This window comes from Nothobranchius furzeri, chromosome 18, assembly GCF_043380555.1.
Source record: "Nothobranchius furzeri strain GRZ-AD chromosome 18, NfurGRZ-RIMD1, whole genome shotgun sequence".
In the NCBI taxonomy this organism is placed as follows: Eukaryota; Metazoa; Chordata; class Actinopteri; order Cyprinodontiformes; family Nothobranchiidae; genus Nothobranchius; species Nothobranchius furzeri.
In genome coordinates, this window is record NC_091758.1 from 12,109,779 (window position 1) to 12,132,950 (window position 23,172).

General features: G+C 45.2%; 2 protein-coding genes across 2 annotated transcripts; both read right to left on the bottom strand.

Moving 5' to 3' along the window:
• Window positions 1-945: 945 nt before the first annotated feature.
• Window positions 946-15,476, bottom strand: rrn3 (RRN3 homolog, RNA polymerase I transcription factor). Its single transcript, XM_015968939.3, has 17 exons — window positions 15,201-15,476; window positions 14,793-14,849; window positions 14,635-14,724; window positions 12,076-12,205; window positions 11,926-11,985; window positions 11,674-11,737; window positions 11,085-11,154; window positions 10,900-10,998; window positions 10,712-10,804; window positions 9,675-9,798; window positions 8,053-8,183; window positions 4,123-4,253; window positions 3,846-4,033; window positions 3,644-3,752; window positions 3,376-3,528; window positions 3,213-3,297; window positions 946-1,373 (listed from the first exon to the last, which is right to left on the bottom strand). The coding sequence occupies exons 1-17, from the start codon at window positions 15,339-15,341 to the stop codon at window positions 1,233-1,235; spliced, it is 1,866 nt and encodes a 621-aa protein (XP_015824425.3). The 5' UTR covers window positions 15,342-15,476; the 3' UTR covers window positions 946-1,232.
• A 4,211-nt stretch (window positions 15,477-19,687) lies between these two features.
• Window positions 19,688-22,377, bottom strand: si:dkeyp-72e1.6 (transmembrane protein 238). The gene is made up of 2 exons (XM_015968935.3): window positions 21,734-22,377; window positions 19,688-20,699 (listed from the first exon to the last, which is right to left on the bottom strand). The coding sequence occupies exon 1, from the start codon at window positions 22,268-22,270 to the stop codon at window positions 21,737-21,739; it is 534 nt and encodes a 177-aa protein (XP_015824421.1). The 5' UTR covers window positions 22,271-22,377; the 3' UTR covers window positions 19,688-20,699; window positions 21,734-21,736.
• Between the last annotated feature and the right edge of the window lie 795 nt (window positions 22,378-23,172).

Here is a 23,172-nt window from a genome sequence, read left to right on the forward strand (position 1 = left end):
TTTGGACAATATCCGGGTAACGGAACCACGGCATCGCCTTAAGACTTTTTCAAGAGAAAAAAAAAGCCTGTTTGTTTCTGACCACCACTTCTAAGCCTCCGACTCACAACCCACGGTGTAGAGCTGAAGGGGCCTCTTGGATGAGAAGCTAAGCATCTCCAAGATAAGCAGAAGAGTCCAGCTGTTTTCAGTTTACCCTCTCATGATGATCGCGTCCAGGACGACCGACGCTTCACCGCCATGCTGCAGCGAGTCAGTCAACAGGACATCACTTGCATGCAGCTGCTGTCAGGAACCAACAGACTGGAGCAGAAAGTCACAGCAGTCTCGTCGTTGCATGTTGAGGTTTATTTATCACCGGTAGGGGGCTCCTGCTGAGAGCAGTGGGCGGAGCCTAGTGTCTTCCACCACTGACGAAAGCTGCTCATCCAGCACCATGGTGACCTATGCTGCTCCGGCTCCGCCCACTGCTTATTCGTTAAAAATCATGTTAAATCTGCTGCGATGACACGTTTTATCAAGCTTCCCCGCACGGTACGTTTTTCTGCAAGATGCAAAACCTTTCTTCATTCTCACAGACGCAGAGGTTCTGCCAAGTCTTCGCCGCTGCCCACCAGCGCTGTGCGGATGAAGGGAGATGCTACGCTGCACGTAGAGTCTCTGCAGGCTTTGATCAGACTCGCGTGTTTTTCAGAGATAACCATCAGCTGCCGATCCATCAGAGCATCCCTGAAGCTACGTGTTGGAACATTTTGTGGCATTAAAATATCTGGCTGTGTAATTTAACCAGACAATGTCTTTGGTGTGGCCTCATGTTCTTTCTGCTGTTTTATATTAAAGGAATAATCAACTGGAGCTGGTGTCGTGTTTCCTCCTCCCCTCGGGCCAGGCTTCTGGCTGCATGCAGAACAATCTGGACTGAACTCAGATCAGCTCAGACTAGCGTAGACTTCAGGGTTTTAATCTCAAACCTGCAACACAAGTTACTAGCTCAGCTTTCTCTGGGGATCTGTGAAAACAAAGGTTGATTTTAACCTCTAAAGCGACCAGGACTTGATGACGTAGTTAGTTCTGTCGCGGCACTGTTGTGACTCGGCTAATAACAGTTCAATTAAAAGTTCAAATGTACAATAAATATGTTGTTCTTTCCGTCATCTGTTGGGCTAGAGGCTGTAGGACCGCGGGGCTTCTGATAAAACCAGAGTTCTGCATCAGGACCGGACGGTCCACATCTAAAACTGCTGCTGGTGAGAGAAGGGGGGTGAGCCCACGCTGCAGATATTTGAACCAAACGAGCTGGGGGTCACTCCCAGAATGCCCTCTGTGTGCGGTGTCTCCCCACCCAGGAAGTCGTCCTCATCCTCCTTCACGACCTGACAAACAGGATAAACGGGTCAGATTTTAATAGGAGCCTTTAAACCGTTGAAACTGTCCAGCAGAGTGAACATCAACAACCACGTAGAGCTAGCTCAGTCAGAACTTGGGTCTGAAAGTAGAGTGTTCCAGACCAGACCAATGGAGACTAGAAATCTGGGGCCTCATTTATAAAACTTTACATAGAATCTTAAATAAAACGACTTAAAGAGCAAGTCACCCCCAAATCAGCTTTTTTCCCCTGATAAAACTATATAAATGCGTGTCTAATCGTGCTGCAGACAGGTGTACTCAATAGTTTAGCACTTTAGTGCATTTCAGTTAAAATTTAAATATTCTGCCTAAAACTGTCAGTGTTGTGCCGTTGTCCGGTAAAAACTCTGCACTGCAGTTGAATTTAAATCTGCCACCGCTATTGGCTAATAGGTATGCTATGATGTAAACTGGTACATTATGATGTCACAATCCCGTTGTGAGCCTGTGTGTGTGTGTATTTGTTAGCGGCTCCGCCCTCTCGGTCTGCTAGGCAACATCATTTGTTGCATTTTTTAAACATGAAGAGGGAGTGAAGTAAGTTTCTTGTAGGGGGTGACTTGCTCTTTAAGCTGGCAAAAATAATAAATCACCAAAGTCAAACCAATTCCTGCATTATTAATCACACTTTTGGAGCAGATGTCATTAGTGGGCACTTTACTGGTAACCTGCATATGAACAAGCCGGCTGATCGGGGGCATTTTACGGGTTACCATGGTAACAGAGGTTTTTAGAAGGCTGGATTTGAGATGCTTGTGAAGCTCACCGCTGCAGCGGCCACCCTGTTTGACGTGGAGCTGCAGAGACATACGTGCGATACTTTAAAGAGCAAGCCACCCCAAATAATCTTTTTTTAATGATGATCTATATAAATGAGACTAACGGGGGTGTAACGGTACGCTAAAATCGTATTTGGGTCGGTTCAGCGTTTTAAAGAGTTTGGTTTGATTAATTTTCTGTATATTATTATTATATTTATTTAATAATATCTAAAGTGGCTCCTATAGTGAGCAGAAGCAGGTGTCATCACAGGCTGCTGATCTAGCATGACGTCTTTTAATAATTTCACAGGTTGTGTGTGCAGCTATGAGTGTCGCGCTCAGACAGACCAGTGTTGTGTTTGACTGTTGATGCTCCTGTTTTTATTTCTGCAGCGAGCCTTAAAAACTCACCTCACACCGCCCAGAGTTCCTTCTTTAAACTCGTACTAAATAACGAGCTTCCTCCGCGCCACATTTTCAGTGTAGGATGAAAACTTTACACCAACTGTCCCAGGGGGAAAGTGCAGCAGACGTGTTGGTTTACATGTTTGCTGCTGCGTGTGTGAGAGGGGGAGGGGGGAGGGGCGGGGCTCCATCTGCTCTGAAAGGTGTTGATCAGAATTAGCAGATCACATTTTTTAAACAGAGATCGAGCGCGTGCAGCCATCACGCGTCCGTGCAGAAAGTCGCCAAGAAACTTTTATCTGCTGCTCTTGAATCACGCAAATAAAAATTATTTAACGGAAAATGAACCGAAACGGTTCAACGCCCCCGTGAACCGTTACACCCCTAGTGTCTAATCTTACTGTAGACACAGGTAGACAGTAATTTGGCACTGTAGTGCAACCACCATCAGAACCACCATCAGAACCACCATCAGAACCACTAGGACCAGGCTAACTCGTGCTCAGGTGTCTGAGCTGTGTGAATTCAGCTGAACATGTTCCTCTCTGTCAGCAAGCGGAATGTTCTGCAGGTTCTGCTCCACAATATTTTATTGAAAGATGTTTTGCTGCGTGATGACTCCACTAGACACCCTCTCACCTGTTGGTCCAGTTTGTTTGGAAGCACGTCTGTGTCTGAAGGTTCCTCCCAGACCTGATAGAGAGGCTCGATCAGCTGACCCGATCTGCACACACACACACACCCTTTTAGCCTGCTGACTATTACAGGTCTGCGTTAACGACTCCAGAACCAATCAGTGCACCTCTTGAGCAAGTAGGGGTCAAAGGGGAAGAAGCTGTCCAGAGGGTTGATGTTGGTGCTTACTCCATCTCCTCCGGCGGAGCTGCGGACCACTGGCAGCACCTGTCTGTTGTTCCTCTCTATGATGGTGTAGCAGAACACCACCTGATACTTCCTGAAACAAAACCAGCAGGTAAGTTCTAATGAGAACTAGAACACGGGCCACGGTCAGAAGAGACTCGCAGCCGGGCCCTCCTCCACCTCCAGAGCGACCGGGTCAGCTGGATTACCTGGTGAAGGCAGCAAACATGGTGGTAACTGAAGGTAGGCAGACTTTGAGGGGGTTCAGCTGACACATCACCACCCGCTCCAGGTTCAGACCCTGCAGGTACTCCAGACCTGGTACCAAGTCAAACACAAAGCCTGAGATCAGCTGGCTTCCTGCCCTGTTCTCCGTACGAACAGCAGAGAGGAGCCGTGGGAGGGCAGTACCTTTTTTCATGTTTGCCTCCAGAATGGCTCTGTGTCTGAAGATGAGAGTGTAGAAGACAGCCTGACAGGCAGCGTAGAAGGGCCCATGCAGGCTGATGTCACAACACACCTGCCTGCTGCCGTTGTCCTGGCTGTCTATGTAGCGATGAATCCAGGAGAGCAGCAGGTCCAGACAGGCCCTCAGAGTTCTGGTGGGCAGGAGATGCCGGACGGCAGGTTACACACTCCAGCATAAAGCGGACACGTTCTCTTCAGCAGAAACTTTACGCCAACTCACAGCACAGGAACAAACTTGGCTCGAGCCAGAAAACTTCCCAGGTACCCAGCAGCAGTCTGACGCAGGACAGCGGGCCAAGACGGGTTCTGCAGGATCTTCCACAGGTAATCCAGGAAGGCCTCTGCCAGGGCCTGAGACAGAAACACAGGAAGTACAGGTGCAGGATCTCAGTGGGGTAAAACCTTCCCGCGTTCCCGTGACACTTAAGAGCTGCGTGTGTAAGGTAGTGATGAGAAAGCAACTCCTGCTGCAGCTCCACACGGGCTAAAGCCAGCGTTAGCAACCTCAGTGGGACCAATTCAGCTGCCTTTGCTGTCTGTAGGCATTTTCTCTTTGTTTACTAACGTTTCTTTCTGTGTCCGAGACTAAAAGTCTCAGATAAGAATCTTGTGTCTGTTCTAGTCTTGTCAGTGCTGCCTTTGACAAAGTTGATCACAATGTTCTTGTAGAAAGGCGTGAACATGTTGTAGGGATCAAAGGAGCAGCGCTAGGCTGGTTTAAATCCTACCTGTCTGATAGATTTCATTTTGTAAACGTACATGACAAATCTTCTTCATACTCCAGGGTTACTTGTGGAGTACCACAGGGTTCAGCGCTTGGACCAATTCTTTTTACTTTATATCAATCAATCAAAGCTTTATTTATAAAGCGCCTTCCGCGACCCTGTCGGGAAGCCCAAGGTGCTGAACATGGTACATGAGAAATGTGAAACATGATGAATAAATCGAAAATAAAAGCAATTCAAAGAGTGCGAAAAAGGTAAAACATTAAAGTAGAATACAAATGGGTAAAACAAGGGATAAAGAGACCAATGAAAACAGGGAAATAAAATCAACATGAAAGAGGGCCGACCTCAAACACGCTCAGGAAACGCCAAGCGGAGGAGGTGGGTTTTTAGGTGATTCTTAAAGACCATCAGAGAAGGGGACAGCCTAACTGAGGGTGGTAACTGGTTCCAGAGTAACGGGGCTAGGACTGAGAAAGCCCGGTCCCCGCGAGTACGACACCTAGACCGAGGGACAGCGAGCACGCCTTGGTCAGAGCGCGTGATGGGGAGTGTCTGTTCAGGAGTGTGGCCAGATAGGGGGGAGCACCACCCTGGAAGAAATTGTAAACAAAGACGAGGAGTTTGAATGATAACAGACCGGAAGCCAGGGCAGGGAGGCCAGAACCAGACCAATGTGGTCCCATTTCCTGGTCCCAGTCAGGAACCTGGCTGCGCTGTTCTGCACAACCTGTAGGTGGCGCAGTGATGACTGACACAGCCCTGCATAGAGAGAGTTGCAGTAATAAAGCTTAGAAATTACAAAAGTATGGAGTACCCGCTTCAGGTGGGCTCTCGACAGCATAGGCTTGGTTTTTGCAAGGCGTCTCAGGTGAAAGAAACTGGACCGGATCACTGAGTTGATGTGAGCATCAAACTTAAGTCCAGCGTCAATTTTCCCCCCCAAACTGGTAACAACTGGTTTTGAGTAGGGAGAAAGAGGGCCAAGATCAACATGATGACCCACGTTCCTGCTGTTGGGGTGAAAAACTATGAGGTGTGTGTGCGTGTGCTCTGTCTTCTCCATCCCCAGTGAGTCGTGGAGGATGGCTGCTTATACTGAGCCAGGATTCTCTGGAGGTTTCTTCCTGTTAAAAGGGAGTTTTCCTCTCCACTGTCGCTGCATGCTTGCTTAGTATGAGGATTGCTGTGAAGACTCTGACACTAGTCAGTGACTCGATGCGACCTGCTGGGTTCCTTATATAGGAAACTTGTTACTGATTGGCCTAACGAACTGACCTGTATTGGAACGTTTACTGTGTGAAGGTCTTTGAGACGACTCTGGTCGTGATTTGGTGCTTTATAAATAAACTTGAATTGCCAGCTGGCTCTGTGTTTTTGTTCGAGTTGCTGAAGTGAACGGAGTATTGAGCTCTGCTTTGGCTGGATGTTTTAAGGTGGCGGACAAGATCCTAATGCAGACAGCTGTGGCAACACCTGAAGGGAAAAGTCGAAAAAGAAAGAAGTTTGTTTTCAAGGTAACATCTATTCTTAGTGTTGAACGCAGCTCTGTCTGTTCCAGCCTGTTGAGTTTGCACACATTACGAGTGTCTGTAGCTCTGCCTTCGCTGTCCGGTTTACAACACGTCAAAACAGAAAACATCTTAGGTGTGTTCTTGCTGTGTCGTGGTTCTAATTCCATGCTTTCGTTCTTTTTAAACACAGAAACAGTTTTGTTTACCTGTTTTGTAAACAAAACTGTTTCTGTGTTTAAAAAGAACGAAAGCATGGAAAACAGAAAACATTTCCTCTCTCCTGACGTCAGCTCTGTGTTACATGTTATGTAGTCTGAATTCCCACCTGGCCCTAAACTGTGTGATGCTGTCATCTAAGAAAGAATACGGGTGTAAAACTAAGTCATTCTTATTCCATTTTAAAACCCATCTCAGGGTGACTTCAGAAAGTCGTGTTTGCGGTTTTAAAAGGTTAAATCTGATCTTTCCACCCGATTCTGATCGCTGATCACATGACAGGGTTTTTCCTGCGTTCAAATTTGCGTGGCGGCCGCCTCCAGCTATTGTTGTGCCGCCCCAGTGTGATTTCACTCTGCCCCCAGCTATATGGATGTTATTTTAACTGCAGTTGCAGCGTTGCGCCACTATAGGGGCGCTGTATCAGCAGCGGTGCACCAAAAAGCACTAAAACCGCTGCAGAAAAAGATCAAAAATAGCTTTTCTCGCTAGTTGGTACATATCAGTGGTTGGAGCTATTGTAGGCTGACCGTACGTCTTCTTTCCCCTGTACATGTCCACTTCGGGGGTTTTCCTACATTGATCAAAATGTCCGGTTTTTCATCCAGCAGGGATGGAGTTATGGGGCTAGATATCTGTCAGGGAAAGATCCAGTTTCTGCCTATGTTACAATATTTATGGACTCTCAGCGTAGCGGGATGTTGTTGAGCGGAGAAGATGCAGAGCGCTGATCGTTGGTGCACCCGCTGCGTCCTGCACACCATACATTCTCAAGGTGGCGGAACAAAACTATTATTATTAACACATGATCGTTCATATCTGTTTAAATCCTCTGGTATTCTGTCTTTTAATCGTTCCTGACGCGCTCCGCTCATCGTGTGCTGCAGTGATGTCACCTCACTGACGCAGCATCGAAACGCGCTCGCCGCTTTGCGGTCAGGAGATCCCTTTGATCTGCTAAAAAGTTACTGATGAGGTGAAAAAGTAAGAATCCAGGCAGCAGTTTTTCTGGAGAGTTTAGAGGAGATGCAGGAAGATGAGAGACAGACAGGACAGGAAATAGTTAAATAAAAACAAGAAAACAAAACAAAGTGTTGAAAAGTCAAACGTAGGTAGATTTATCTCCACTACACATTTTAACCTGTATAAAACAATAAGTTATACACATGTAATATTTATACATCTGATACAATTCAGATCACCTTCAAAATTCAGTCACACACCAGGGCCGTTTCAAGGCATTTTGGGGGCCAAGGCAAAACGGAGCCCCCCCAACCCCGACCCGTACATAATAGACATGCCAACATTACATTGTTAGCAGCAGAAATTAAATGTTTTACCATTTCCAACGCAAATGCATGTTAATGAAATGCATTATATTGTATTGGATATATTTATGTTATTTTGACTGAGATGAGTGTTATTAATACAAACCTAAAATGTTACTGAAATGTATTTTTAACTATAAATATCAGATGGGAAAAAGGGAACTAAACACCAATCTGATGCATATTATTGAGCCTTTTATAATATTTATCCTTTAGAAAAGTGAGGCAGTTGAATGCACAGTGTGCATGTGCTGGCGCACGGTCAGGGTGGTACCTCCTCTGCCTCAGTTTGAGCCAGGAAAATCCTGCATGATCAGGCCTGGTTTCCGATCAAAGTATTCATAGTCACTAGGATGTGAGTACTCACCAGTCTGAAGCTGCAGAGATAAAACAGTATGTACTGGACATGAGAGGAGGCGTGTGTGGGCAGGATGAGCTTCTCAAACACACTCAGCAAGTCCTTAAACAGCTCCTTTGTTCTCTCCACATGCAGCAAACCTGCAAGAGAGGACAAACACTCCGGGTGTTTCTCAATGTCAAGAAACCTTGCCTTGATGTCTTGTCAGTGCCCCGGTTGCCTAGGAGATACGTCATCAGGAGCCGCCAAGGCGTGTTCCAATCGGCTCCAATGTTCATGTTCTACCGAGGCGTGTGTTCTCCGTTTGTTAGCCGTTTAGCTAGCTGAGGGAGGATACACGGGAGGTGTACTGGAGCCTAGCCTCGGTCAAAAATTACCCAGAATACACCACAGTATTTTCAAAAGGACGGCGGATCAGAAGCCCGGTGTCGGTACCGGATCTGTTTGGGGTCCTTCGACTGCCGATGACGTCACATGACTGCAAATCTACTCGGCTTTCACACACACACGTTTTGGAAAGACATCAGCAGTTTAGTTAATAAATTCTTGTTTGTTACCATATAAATGTTTTCTTTATAATTGCAATTTGTTAATAAAACACCATATTATCTTTGTTTTGTAAAGAATGTGAAACTGCATAAAACCAACATCGGACTGACAAACAATAGAACAGTTCTTATATGTGAAGCCACGTCTGTTTGTATTAATGTGGAGTTCGTCTGTATATTTCCTTAGTTGTTATCTAAATACATTCTTTGACTCTAAACATTGCTTGGTGTCTTTCAATAAAGTTCTTATATTTTATTTTGCCCCATTTCATCAACATCAAGAGCTTTTGAGGGTCACCGTTTATCATTTGCTTACATTTTACATTTCCTTTAGAAATTCAAACATATTTTCTCCAAAACGTGTTGATTTTTGGACTACAGGACTACAACCGCTAGGACTACGACCGCTAATTTGTTCTGACCAATCAGAATCATAACGTGATAACGTCACTTCCATAAACTTCATGTTCAGCCAATAAACTACTTTAACGTCATCAGCAGTCGAAGGACCCCGAGCACCGGCAGCTACTTCGGGGACAAATTTCAAGTTTAAAAGTAAGTCAACTAATTAAAAATGTTTTTTTTAGATCCAAAGAAGTTACCTGAGGTTGGTTAGTTGCTTAGTAGTTGCAGCTTCGGTGGCTAGCGGGTAGCAACTCACTTATATTTTTAATTTAATAAACATATACACAGTTTAAAAAGTAAAAGGCTCGTTATATATTGATATTGAAACTAATACACATAAAATATAACGTTATCTCCCGTGTCACGTGACGTTAAGTGACCGCCGTGGAAGCCGCGGTCACGTGATGCAAGTCTGTTCCACTTAACCGTTTTCTTTGACCAAGGAAGGACCGTATCCTCGCAAGGCCAGGCGCCTCGACATTGATAAACACCCTCCGTTTCACCAAACAGGACGCACGCTTCACAACAGAAACACCTGAAGCTACAAATGGAAGCGCTTTCTTTAAAAGTTCTGCTTAAAAACTGGATTTCACACAGGGAGAAAACCCAAAATGCTCATGTTAACAGCGCTGTTAGTGTGTGTTAGAGGAGGGCGGAGCCTCGTAGTGATTCGTGTACCGTCAACATGGCAGACATCTTTGATGTAGGCCATGAGAACCACCATGAGCACGTCCAGCCTCTCAGCCACGGGGTGGACCATCACACTCGTCCTGGCTGGCCGGTCAGCTGACATGTCCTCGTCCTTATCATCAACACACACACACACACAAACACACACAGTGAGGCAGTGTGATGTTCAACAACAAACACTTTACTTCCTATCTGAGCTAAAGAAAACTGTGCAGTTGGCTCAGGCTGCACACATGAGAATAGGGGGCGGTGCTTCTGACCCATCTGCCAATAACAGAGGATGTAACGCTTTACCTGTTTAATCAGAAAGGTGTCAGTCCGACGTGTAAAGCTAAAAGTTAAAATATGTTGGATTTTTGACGAAAGGCTTGTTGTGGACATTGACATATAAACATGGTTGTGGACTCCAACTGGACCCTTGAGGATGTAAAAGACTGTTTTTGTTGGACTCTGTCAATGACAATGGCTTTGACCTGGTGAGTTATTCATCACTTTGGACTCTTACAAAGCATTAACTGTGACTACAGTTACGGTCGAGTCTTTGATTGGCTGATGTAAGTGGAATCAGAAGAATTATGGCGGATAACGATGTAAAGGAAACTTTGGAGCCTCAAACAGGATGTGTGTGAACCACGTTGGTGAGAGCTGAAGCTGCAGGCAGGGAGATGAAGCTTTATCTTCAGTAACCCACTGTTAAAAGCCAAATGGCATTCAGTCTGGAGCTTCAGTTCTGCACAAAGTTAAGAGTAGAGGCGATTTAACGTTTTCCGCCAGACAACATTAAAACACGCGCTTTCACACACACCGGCGGTATCACATGAACAGATTGTTGCACTAAAGGCGCTGATGTGACCTGTGGGACTAAATCATAGGCACAACAAAAAATATCGCCCCCAAAATTACAATCTATGTCGGCCAACGTCTCGGCCCTTCGCCGACGGTCGATGAATTTGCCAAAAAGCCCGAGCTTAGTTGTAAGCAACAGATTTTACTGATGACCTCAGAGCCATTGTTGCTGCTCCCACCATGTCAAAGAGTCCCTCCTCCAGCTGCTCCTGAACCTCCTCCTTCTGAGCGTGCTCCTCCGCATCCTCCATCTCTGCTCGAGATGTACTCACCTGAAACCAAAACAAAAAGTCCCGCCTACTTAGCCTTCGTCAAAGTCATCATCATCATCATCATCAGAAAACAACAACAACCGATCAGCACTTACGTCCAGTTTGAGCAGCTTTCCTACAACCAGCTCCAGCACGTCTCTACGGATGGACGGCAGGTACACCGTCACCCGCAGGAGGTTGTGAACGTAGCACTCCTACCAGCAAAGAGTCAACGCACCTGTGGTTAAGCACCGCGAGGTTTTCACGTCGCACACCCACGACACGAAACACAAAGACTCACCAGAGTCCTGGAGGACTTCTGTACGAAGGGGAAGTTGTCTTGTAGGATGGGGACAAGAAAGCGGCTCGTCCTTTAACGAAACCAAAGGGACTCGTCTCAGAAGCAACACCGACTTCATCTGCACACCGTGGTTTACCAGAACTACCCTTCTACTACATCATAAACATCAGGGTTACATCACTAAACAGTCATTAGCTTAGGGTGACGGTGGCTCAGGGTGGAAAGTCTTCCTGTAACCGCTGGGTTGCAGGTTCAAAACCAGACTTGGTCTGTGACAGTCTGTCCTTGGGCACCCTTCTCCCTGCTGGAGCCTGTCACAGGGCAGCTGTGGCTACGACGTAGCTCATCACCACCAGGGTGGATGACTGCAGTAGAAGTGCTTTGGAGACCTTTTAGCTATGCAGGTGCGGGAATGCCGTTCCGTTTGTTTTCCATTGTCGTCCTTATTTATACCCGCTCACCTCACACCTGGGAAGACTGCATGGTAATATCTACCTAGCCAGTGAAAGTCCGTCAGCAGAGGGACTCACTCACGCCACCTAGTGGAGCAGGAAGACAAGACGAGGGGAAACAGAGTGGAGCAACTTACGAGGGCACATATCTGACGATGAGCTGCAGCGCCTGGTGACTCCGGTCGAAGCTTCTGGGGAGGTCTTAAAAGCAGAAGAATGCGTTCAGTAATATTTAGTTACAAACGTCATTTCTGTTTCAAGATGTTTGTTGTGGAGTCTACCTGAGCTCTCTCACCTGTTCAGTAGCACTGCTGCTGCTACTTTACCAGTAGTCCTAATTCAGCTTCATGTGTTATGATGTAAAATAAGTGAAAAATTCAAGAACTCACCCTCATCTTCATCATCCGAATCAGAGATGTCCACTCCACCCTCGTGAATGGTCACTCTCTCTGAAATCAAACAACACCTCCTTCGTTCTCCGCGTGCAGCCCAACTTTCAAACGTGACGAAAGGCCCGAGTCTGACTCAGAGGAACCTACTGGGAGTGAAGAGGGAGACCGCCATCTTCAGGCAGGCACACAGGAAGACGGTCTGAGCGGACACCAGGTTACCCAGGAAGGCCAAGTACTCATCCACCACAGCCTGACAGCGGTCGGCCCACGGAACCCTCTGGAAGAGCGACACGAACGCCACGCCAAAATAATGACCACACATTTCTACAGCACCATCAGACACTCTACTCTGATTGGCTGGACCACAGCCGATCCAGTGCGTGTTTTCGTTTGTGCTAGTCAGGTAAACACCGTGGACGCAGCGCAGATGAGAGAAAATTTAAAAAAAAAAACGATTGGCAATATTTTTACCAAGTGAAGTCCTAGGAGCCCACTCCCACAGCTCTGACACGCAACCATCAGCCTCCCAGGTGATGCAGCCCTGGTCTGCAGTGCAGAGCCTCGGAGCCAGCTGACCTTATGAGCAGGAAATGTGTGAACTAAAGGTCCCCTTTAACCCTAGCCCTGGAGCCAGAGGATGCTAAAATGACCCTTTACCGGGTGACTACAGTCTCATTGCAGCATTAACCTTTTAAAAAAAAATCTAAATATAACAAAAACTAAAAACTTTATGACATAACTGTTGATCTGTGTAGATCTAGAAGGGCCTACAGCATTTGGACATCTGAGGGGCACGTGGCTACTCGGCTGTTTTATATTGTTAGCTAATCCTTTACAAATCTACTTTACTTCTATGAAAGGCCATTTTTTGTTTGTGTGCGATTTAAAAACAATGAACCTGCAAATCTTTGATGTAAAATGGTCAAAAAGTTGGGTGCTCTTCAGAAACACCGTTAGCTGTACCAACGCAACCAGTGTGTGGGTTTCCCAGCCCCCCGGGGGCTGCTGACCCCAAGGAGAGCCCCTGTGTGTGGGGGGGGGGGGGGGGGGGGGGTCCTTGAACACAAGTAGCTGAGCTGACTTTCCTCTGCAGCCTTAAAGCCGGGCGTACACTGTGCGACTTTTTCACTCGCAGCGTTCAGCTTCAGCTCAAACTGTACGACTTCCTCACAGAGCAGATCTCACAGTCGTGTGCTCACACTGCACGACCCAGTTCTCGCATGCGACCTGACTGCTCACACTGTACGTCTGGTAGCAACACGTCGGCCCTAAAAATGTGCTAAAAATAGCAGTTTTTACTCAACACGTCAGACTTTTTTGTCTTGTTTTGCCTGTTGTCCTTCGGTAGTGCTGCAGGAGGACACACAGGGATTTATGGGGGTTGGATGAGGAAAACGAAATAAAGAAAGTAAATCTGTGTTTTGTGATCAGTTTAATTTGACATGAACACGACAAACACGCTTTCTTGACAATCTTTGTGAGTAAAAAAACGTGTAGAAACAAAAATGAGCAGCGTGTTATTAGGGAAATAGCGAGCGACCGGCCGGCGTTGATGCAGGATTGCGCGCGCATGCGCCGTGAGCGGTTCTGATACTTTTTGGGTCGCAGCTGCTCGCAGCGCCGCTTCAACAGTGCGATACCCTCACGAGGGACGAGCGAAATATTAAACACGCCAGAAGTCCCTGCGACCTCACGACTGCTGATCGGCGGCTGGTCACGTGGTGTTACTCGCCTCTCGTAACCCCCTGTACACTACACGACCGCTCGGCGCAAAACTCGCCCCGATCTTGTGGATTCTCGCACGACTGGAAAATCGGCTCAAAAAAGTGAAAAAGTCGCACAGTGTGCGCTGAGCGTCGTGTAGTGTACAGGGGTTACGAGAGGCGAGTAACACCACGTGACCAGCTACCGATCAGCAATCGTGAGGTCGCACAAACTTCTGGCGTGTTTAATATTTCGCTCGTTCCTCGTGAGGGTATCGCACTGTTGAAGCGGCGCTGCGAGCGGCTGCGACCCAAAAAGTATCAGAACCGCTCACGGCGCAATCCTGCATCAACACTGCTCGTCCGCTATTTCCCTAATAACACACGCTGCTCATTTTTGTTTCTACACGTTTTTTACTCACAAAGATTGTCAAGAAAGCGTGTTTGTCGTGTTCATGTCAAATTAAACTGATCACAAAACACAGATTTACTTTCTTTATTTTGTTTTCCTCATCCAACCCCCATAAATCCCTGTGTGTCCTCCTGCAGCACTCCCGAAGGACAACAGGCAAAACAAAACAAAAAAGTCTGACGTGTTGAGTAAAAACTGCTATTTTTAGCACATTTTTAGGTCCGACATGTTGCTACCAGACGTACAGTGTGAGCAGTCAGGTCGCATGCGAGAACTGGGTCGTGCAGTGTGAGCACCTGACTCGTGAGATCTGCCCTGCGAGGAAGTCGTACAGTGTGAGCTGAAGCTGAGTGCTACGAGTGAAAAAGTCACACAGTGTACGCCCGGCTTAGGAGGAAGGACTAGATCCACCTCCTCCTCCTCATGAATAGGAGCCAGCTGACATTGCAAACAGCTAACAATTGTTCCCTATAATTACAGAAATCACTGAACTAAGTTCTGTTTTCAATCAGATAATCTAAGGGAAATGAACCATCTAATCTGATCAAATGAAGGTTTGAGCTCTCCTCATCAGTGAAGCTGTCCTCTCACCAGAATCGTGTAAACCAGCTGCTCATGGTCCTTTGTCAACTGAGTCACACAGCTCCGAAACTCCTGCAGCCAGCTGATGAGCTGAGCATCCTGTCCAGAGAGACATGACCATTATTCGCACCTTCACACCGACCCAAGATCAGCCTCAGAGGTTTTACCTTGATTTCAGGATCCACCAGCTGATGCTTCAGCAGCTCGTAGTCATTTGTGTCCCCCTTCAAAAACAGACAAGCGCCTCATCAGGACACAGGGCTCTTAGAGGAAGGTGAAAGGAGCTGCTCCTGCTGCTAACAATCGTATCAAACTAAAGTAAAATGATTCTGCCACAGCACAACCACCCAGGATATTTCACCTTCCACCTGTATTTGAAACATTCATGTTTTTGGTTTAAAGTTAAAACTCATTCCTCGTCTTTTAACCCTCGAGGCACCTTGGGTCCCAATTAAACATGTTGCTTTTTTATCTTTAACATCTATCAGTTTAAACTTGGCCGAGATCATGTTAAGCCAGAGAAGTCTAGCTGTTGTCTTTACCATGCCCTGGACTGGACCAGCTACAGCACTCACGTGTCTGGCTTTCTCCAGAGTCTCCGCTACGCACCCCCCAAACCGGACCGTCTTGGCCGGAGGAGAGTTGAGGAAGTCCCTACCGTCTGCATCCATGGTTCCGGCCACGCGCTGGTTTCCACGAGCTAACGTGGCTATCATCAAACTAAACGTATACGTTAACGTATTCTCTCATTTCACCGGAATAAAGACGGGGAACAATATCAATACAAGACCCCAAAACACTAGTGAAAAGCAAAGGCAAGCTGCTGTGAGCGCAGGCGGAAGAAATCACGTGTTTCCGGAACAGAGTGATGAGGTGTCACATTAAAACTCTTCCCGCGGTGCGCGAGACCCACTTTTTTTTTTTTTTTTTACAGTAAACAGAAAAGCATTATTTTACGATAAATAACTGTGTTTCACCCTGAATGTAATATTAGCTAAATATAGTTTCTGTAAGAATTTACCACCTGTGTGCTACAAGATTGCTAATTCAAAATATATAATGTGTTCATCAGGGAAAACAAATGTTAAATTTAAGCACCTGAGAATTATTTTTTTCACAGTTCATCAATTTCTTTGAAGTGTTGAGCATAATTAACTAAAACTGTGGATTTTTTCACATAGCAAACTGTGATCATCACATCTACTGTGCCTCTGAAACTTTATATCTTTATTGTACTTTGTTTTGTTTCTCTACCAGACTAGTGTGTCATTTAGAAAAACATATTACCTCAAGCACATTTTAAGGGGAAAAAAAAGTATTCTACTTTTTGCTAAAATAAATAGGTGAAAAGAAAAATAAACACTTCAGATCAATGTTGTTCTGCATCCTGGAGAAAAACCAGTGGTCTCTCTCAACTAAGTTCAAAGGTCACAACCTGATACCCATGTTGGGTGGGACTGGCTACACTCTTTTACAGGGCTTGACTGGGTTGATTTAACCCTCTAGAGGTCGGCGTTGCAGATGTGCAACGTTAAAACCTACCTACCTGGTTACCCCACACATGTATTTCATGAGCATGTTTTAACTCAGAACCCCTGAAGGACTTAGTTGTTCGTCCTTTTATCAAAACTTATTTTTGAGCCTGAGAGGGTAAATGCATCCGATTTTATTTTGCTGCTTTACGTCGTGATGAAATGAACGGATGAAATCCACAGGCTGCATCCCTTCAGACAAACTTTGGTGTACCTGTTTGGACTGAGAACGTCGGAAATAAAAAGAAACAGTAATCGAGTTAATCAGAAACTCCTTCAGTGACCACCGAGTCTCAGAGTCAATCTGTCTGCCAGCTGAAGCTTGAACTGAACCAGATCATCAAACAGATCCATGACCCAAACACAACAGCAGAACTACCAAGGAATCCAGGGGCGGAAGTGCTCTAGTCAGAGTCCAGGGGCCATGCCCCCCCCCCCCCCCCCCCCCTTAACTCATTCATTGCCGGCCGTTTTCTGAATAGAAAAGCCCCGGACTGCCAGTGTTTTTGAGCATTTTACAGTTTTTTGCTGCGTCACAGAACATTGTGTTCTTGGATCACGTAAATGCCAAAACTACCAAAACAAATAATAGACTCACTTCTTACATCAGGAAGAATCAGCAAGTTTCTGGCTTTATCTGCTCTTTCATAATCCGTTGGTCAAATTGTGAGCTGCAGAAGCCTTTCCAGTTAACGCCTCGCTTTTTTACAGCAGCAGCCCTAAACGATCTCCTAACACATGGGTTTTCTGCTTCCTGATCACGTGACGTGTGACGTACACAGATGAAGATCAGCTTTAAGCCGTTTTTACAAAACAATGCCGTCAATTTGCCACAAGGCCGTGGCGTCAGCAGGGACTCTTAGAACGTTTATAAGTGGTCAGACCGTGGCGGTAATGTGATGCAATCGTGTCCTTTTTATAGAAAATCAGGTGACGGCGTCAAATTTTGCGCAATGCCACACCGGCATATGGCGCGTAATAAGAGACACTGCTGCGGTAATATTACGCCGATTTGCTGGCATGGTGCGTTGTGTAAAACGGGCTTTAGAGATGTGATGTTTATTGTCACGGTGCAGGGGCTCATTCGCACACCCGCCCTATAAAAAGGGTGACTGGATTTAAAATGATGAGTTTTGTCGTCAATGGCAGTATATTATTAAATCAAATTAATCTTCTTTATTCAGAACATACATTTTAAATCCATGAATGTGTTTAGATAACATTTCCATAAACAATTTGTTTAAAGGTTGAATGTGGAACATGAACTCTGGCGAACACTCTGGTGTACTCTGGTGTTCACAGGTGGCATTGCAACAACAGGGCTAATTTTCCAGCAATCAGTTGGTTCACTGTTGACACGTTCCAGCACCATGTTCAGAGACAAATCATACAGGATAAGGACTACTTTCTAGTGATGTGAACAGATTTTCAAAGTGAATGATGAAGGCCGAGACCCCGTAGAGAGCCGTTCATCTTGTCTTCCGGTAACAAACCTCCCCCGAAGTCGGTTAACCACACCCGCTCAAACCCCACCCACCGCTGTGATGGACGTAGGAGGAACTCTAACTAACCACCACCCCCCCTCCCCGGCCAACCACCATGCAGTGAGTTACCTTATGTAGCCCATATGCACCGTGTTTGACAGATGATGGCCATCATCAGAGCGTTCGGGTGCTGCGTTATGCCCCTCTTTTGCTTTGTCATCATTTAATCCCAAATCTAAATAGACTCCTGTGTAGCGTAGACACTCTACATAACCAGGATTTAACGCTGTTTGCTATGCAGCTTTGTTAGATCCTGAGAAAGATCAAACAAATAAGCAAATTAAACTTATATCATGTATAGATATCCACGGATATCTATATAATCGATAGAAGTTCATACACCAACTGGCTTGGTCTATATTTAATCCAAAGATTAATATTTAATTTAAGAGATTTAATTAATAGCAAAAGTTTATTTATTAAATCAGAAGATTTAAAAGGAATCTTTGCTCGTTCAATAACCAAATATACACCACTCTGTGTTTCATTTCAAAGAAGAGTCAGGTTTAAAAGTTAAGAATGCATTACTAACATTCTAAAGATGACAATTTAAAAGGCAATTCATAAATGACAATTTAAAAAAAGCTTTGATATTAAAACTTGGTATTAAAGCAACCCTGTGTCTGGATGAACTAAAATGAAATGTGTGGGTTTGGATGTGTGCATGGGTCTCAGAAGGTTTCTATCAGAGAGGGAAAATGCGTTCTGGGTGAAAGAGTTGGGTTGCAGCTGAACTAAGTTATTTCTTAAAGAAACAGGCATACGAACGCTATCTGTCGGAAGTGTCTACCTCACCCAGTTAGGAGACCCCCTTCTTGGATCCGAGATGTCAGGAGGAGATGATGACCTCGAAGCACGAGGTGGGTAGAAGAACCATGGTGCAACCAAATCGGTCCTGAGATGTCTCCGGGTCACAACGACTGATGAAACTGGTTGAGTCTCAAAAATCAATAACTCTGAAGGAGTTTTGCATCAGCTTGTTGCAGATGGCGTTTCTGTGAAGCAATTCTATCAGCGTGACAGAACAGCTTAGTGGAGGTTTCGAGCGGCCGACCCGATCCTCTGGGACTCTCGTCGCCACAGAGAGATTTTGGTGAGCTCAAGAACTGAACTTGAACTGAGTAGTTTTGGTTTTATTAAACCTCAGGACATGCCGTCTCAGAGATAGAAAGCTTTGGTTATGGAACAAAGACATGTGAGAGCAGTTACCTTTACCCTGATGTCCGTGTCCTGCATGGTGTGTATAAGCGCACATGACCTTCTTTATACTGTTAAAGATTACTGATTATCATAAATAATTATTATGAACCAAAGAATAATAATTCATTTCAGTAATAAATACATTTATAATGAACCATGATGATTATTTATGAACCTTGTAATAGACAGTGAAAAGAGTTTATTAAAAATTATTCTTTTAAATCTTGAAGTGCCCTTCGTCTTGGGACGGAATGGCAGTCAGATGAAGATGGTTTACAGCAGACTTTGTGTCTCCTGTGACGGATAATCTGTAAACAGAAGTACAGCCAGGACAGCTCGACCCAGCTGAGGAAGTGTGACCTTTGGGTCACAAATGAGGCCATTCATGTCGCTACACCTGTAATACTTTTGTGTTACTTATTACTTATAATTATTATTTAGGTCGCCAAGAAAACCTAGGATTATTATGAGGTAATTTGATGATTTTTTTTTCACACAAATGCTAGCTGTTACCATTCACTTAAATTGTTTATGCTAAGCTAAAACTAACAGAATGCTACCAGATTACGAGAATGACTGGGCTGGTTACAAAATGTTTTTTCCCCACTTATCAAACTCTGGGAAGTATGGCAAGACTGAATTTCACTTTGACGTGGAATTTCCCTTTAAGTTGTAGATATAAATGTATGAATCTGAACTTGTTTAGGCCAGCATAGAAGTGAAGACCGTGATGGAACTAGCGTACCCACGGATGTCAAATAAATCATATTAATGTTCACACAAACCTTAAATTAATCTTATTTAATCAGACAAATTAAAAACTCAACATCAAATATTAAATTACAACTGAAAAAGAACAAGTAGACACGGTTTTCCTGTGAACAAAACCTTTAAAACTCATTTATTTGGAAACTGACAACAAAGAATAAATTATCTGTAAAAACAGGTCCAATTAAGGCAGTAAAAATCACACTTAAAGGATTTTAAATAAATCCATCAAAACAAGACTGATGTAATAATTTCATCTGCCCAGGACATGAGGCCACCTGGACATTACAGAATTACTAAGAACCAAAGTCTGTGTTTCTAAATGTCAAAAATCATTATTTTAGATAAAACCAATAACTCTCCTTAACTGCAGATCATCATCTTTAACTCACCGGATCCAGTCAGAAGTTAAAGCGAACATTATTTATCTAAAAACATTCCTTTGCACTGCTATGTGGGTCTCTGCTGCCTTTATAAGCACACCAAACGGGGAACCAAACACCCGTCCATTTTCTGTTCAGGATTCATTTGCTTCTACCAGCCGTTTGAAAATGCCCCATATTGTGACATCACAACAAGAAAACTCAGCATAGAACCCACACCCCACCACCACCATCTGCTGGGGCTTAAGGAAACTTCAACTATGGAGATGGAGGGGCAGCAAATCTACTCCAAGCCCCTCCCAAATATCCAAGCTTCTCCCCTCATAGTAGCCATTCAGAGGGTGGGTGTGGCCAGCAACATCATTCTGGAAGGTACTGAAACTCAAGAATAAAACTGCTGAAATCACTTTCTGTGAGAGGGAATTAGTGCAAAGAACTTCGTATCACATAGGACTTATGCAACTCGTTTAAAATGAGATATTATGAGTTACAAACAGATACATTCTCAGGTCAGTGTGTCAAATTAAGCCTTTGTAGAGGTCGGTGAATAATTTAGGATTTAAAGACGAGGCTGCTGGGTAAACGGAGATGGATCAGGACTGCCGGTGAGATCCGTCTCAGTCGAACGCCGACAGGAACCCAACTGTCTGAAGAAAAATAGGAATCAGCATCAGTCTGGTTTAATGGCAGCGTCAGAACAGCGAGCTGGTGTTTGGACAAGGGGCTGGTCCTCAGCTGTGGTTAATGATTATCACTGATAAGAAGTTTACTGCTGTACAGTTACAGGAAGCTCTCCTAGTTCTGCATTTAAACCACATCAGAAAAACAACCTAGCAACAGATATGTGAAGAATAAACCTCTGGTTTTAATAAACATTGCTTTTTGGAATGTGGTCACACTGATGCAGCTGTCCTCATCTTTTTATTCTGGACTTTATTTAAATATAATTGGAAAGCTAATGAACTTGCTCTGCAGCTAGCTGCCACAGGTCTGCAGGTTCATAAATAACTCAACAAAAGCTTCAGACACTGGTTTTATAAATGAGCTTATACAGAAGGACAGTGAAATCATTCATTTCTTGTGAGAAATCAACGTTGCTTTGTTGTAAAAAGAAAATAAAAAAAACTCAGGTTTTAACTGTTCTGTTTCTCACAGAAGTGGGGGCTGATCCGGGATGTTTAGGAGTTACACTGAAGACACCACACGCAAGTTGTCCAGGACAGGACTGCTTTTCAGCTGCATCACTTCCACCAAAACGCCATTTATGCTTTTTACTTTTCACCCCAAACCTCAGAAAACATTTTATGTTGAAATATAATGTTGATTTTATGACTCTAAATAAATGAAATCTATTAAAAGAGCCGGTTATGGCTGGTGGTCGTCAGTGATTAGAGCAGATCATATAGAGACAGACTTCTTAGGACACATAAATGGACATCAACTATTAAAATCTCATCAGTCGTCACACACGAGTGAAATTTGTTCCCCACAATATTACAAATAAATAAATATTAAATAAATCAAATGTTGATTTGTTTAAACAGATCTACCAGCTGAAAGCTAGGTCTTCAAGTCAGGTGAGTGCATTTAGCTCCACTATGACTGAGTGTTGTTTTTCACCTGTCCTGTCCATATCTCCCTCCACCAGTCTCCCTGTCCTCCTCTGTCCACCTGTCCCCACCTGTTATGTAGATGAGGTCTCCATGGTGGTTGGGGGCATCTCTCCGACCCAGGTGACCTCTGGGCCTGCTGTGGAGTGGGCCGCCTTTTCCTTCGGGGTCACCGTTGCCATAGCAACAACTACCTGTTCAGTCCGCGGAGACACCTCTGGACCAGCTGCTGACCTCTGCGCCCGGCTGGTCCCGGTCCGGGGGGGTCCTCCGTTCCGGCGGAAGGAGCTGGCGATGCCGTTGGCCAGGCGGCCGGACAGGCGCCTGACTGCCCCGCCGATCCCGCTCAGACCGGGCCGGTTCTTCTTCAGCAGCCCTACGTCATCCTCCAGATCCGCCGGGGGGACCTCGATGTTCCCAGAGTACCAGAAGACCCACCAGATGAGACTGAGGAAGACCACGATGGCCCCCGCGTAGATGAGCAAGTCGTAGAAAAACACGTTCACAAAAACCCCGATGAGCAGCACGAGCAGCCCCACGATGTCAAAGGCCACCGCGAGCCAGAAGCAGCACGCGCAGCGGCCCAGGCCCCGGTACACCGGCTCCATGCTCTCAGCGGGACCGGCAAGGCTCCAGGGGAGACGGGAGCAGCGAGCTAGCCGCGAGGCTCACCTGAACCCGGGCGTGGCGCTCCAAGGAGGCGGGTCTGGAACAGGTGTTCCTGTTTCAGGTCCAGTTCACCTGCGGTGTGGAAAGCCAACAAGTCACAAAACAGGTGACTTTAAACGCGACTTGTTTAGGTTTTATTCTCCCATAAGAATAAACCGTGTTCAGACAAGCCTGTCATTCTCTTCACCGGAAAACAGTCTTGTTTAACCTGAGAGGAGCTTTAAAGGATGTTATTCCTTAAATGTGCTGGATGAAAATAATCTTCACTAATAACATATAAATGTCATGAATGCTACAGAAGGTCCTTATCATCTACCGATGAGTCCTGATGTCAGGGTCCTGCTGTGACCCGCTTTAGTCTGGGAAAAGAAGATAAAGTACAGAGTAGCCTAAACTAACTGGTCTGATCAAAATCAATGAAATATTCAACAAAACAAAGAACGACCTGGAAAAAGGTGTCACAATAAAAAAAGAGGGGGTTGGAAGTTCAAACATTTTAAGGAGGACCTTCACTGGAAATAAGTCAGAAATTATACAAAAGGGTAAACGAGCTAAATCGTATTGTAGATTATAGTATTCTTCAGGTTTTATGGAAAGCCAACAGTAAACTAAACATCCAGAGCGAGAAAGTGACTCTAATCACACCCAGATTCAGAACCAACGTGATGGACCGGACCGTCTCAGTGAGACGGGTCAAAGAGCATTAAGGCTTTGAAGAAACACATCAAACTACTTTACACACACACACACACACACACACACACACACACACACACGATATTAACAAACAGCAAAACAAAGCTGCACCAAAGGTTAAAGGTCAGACCGAGACAAACATGAA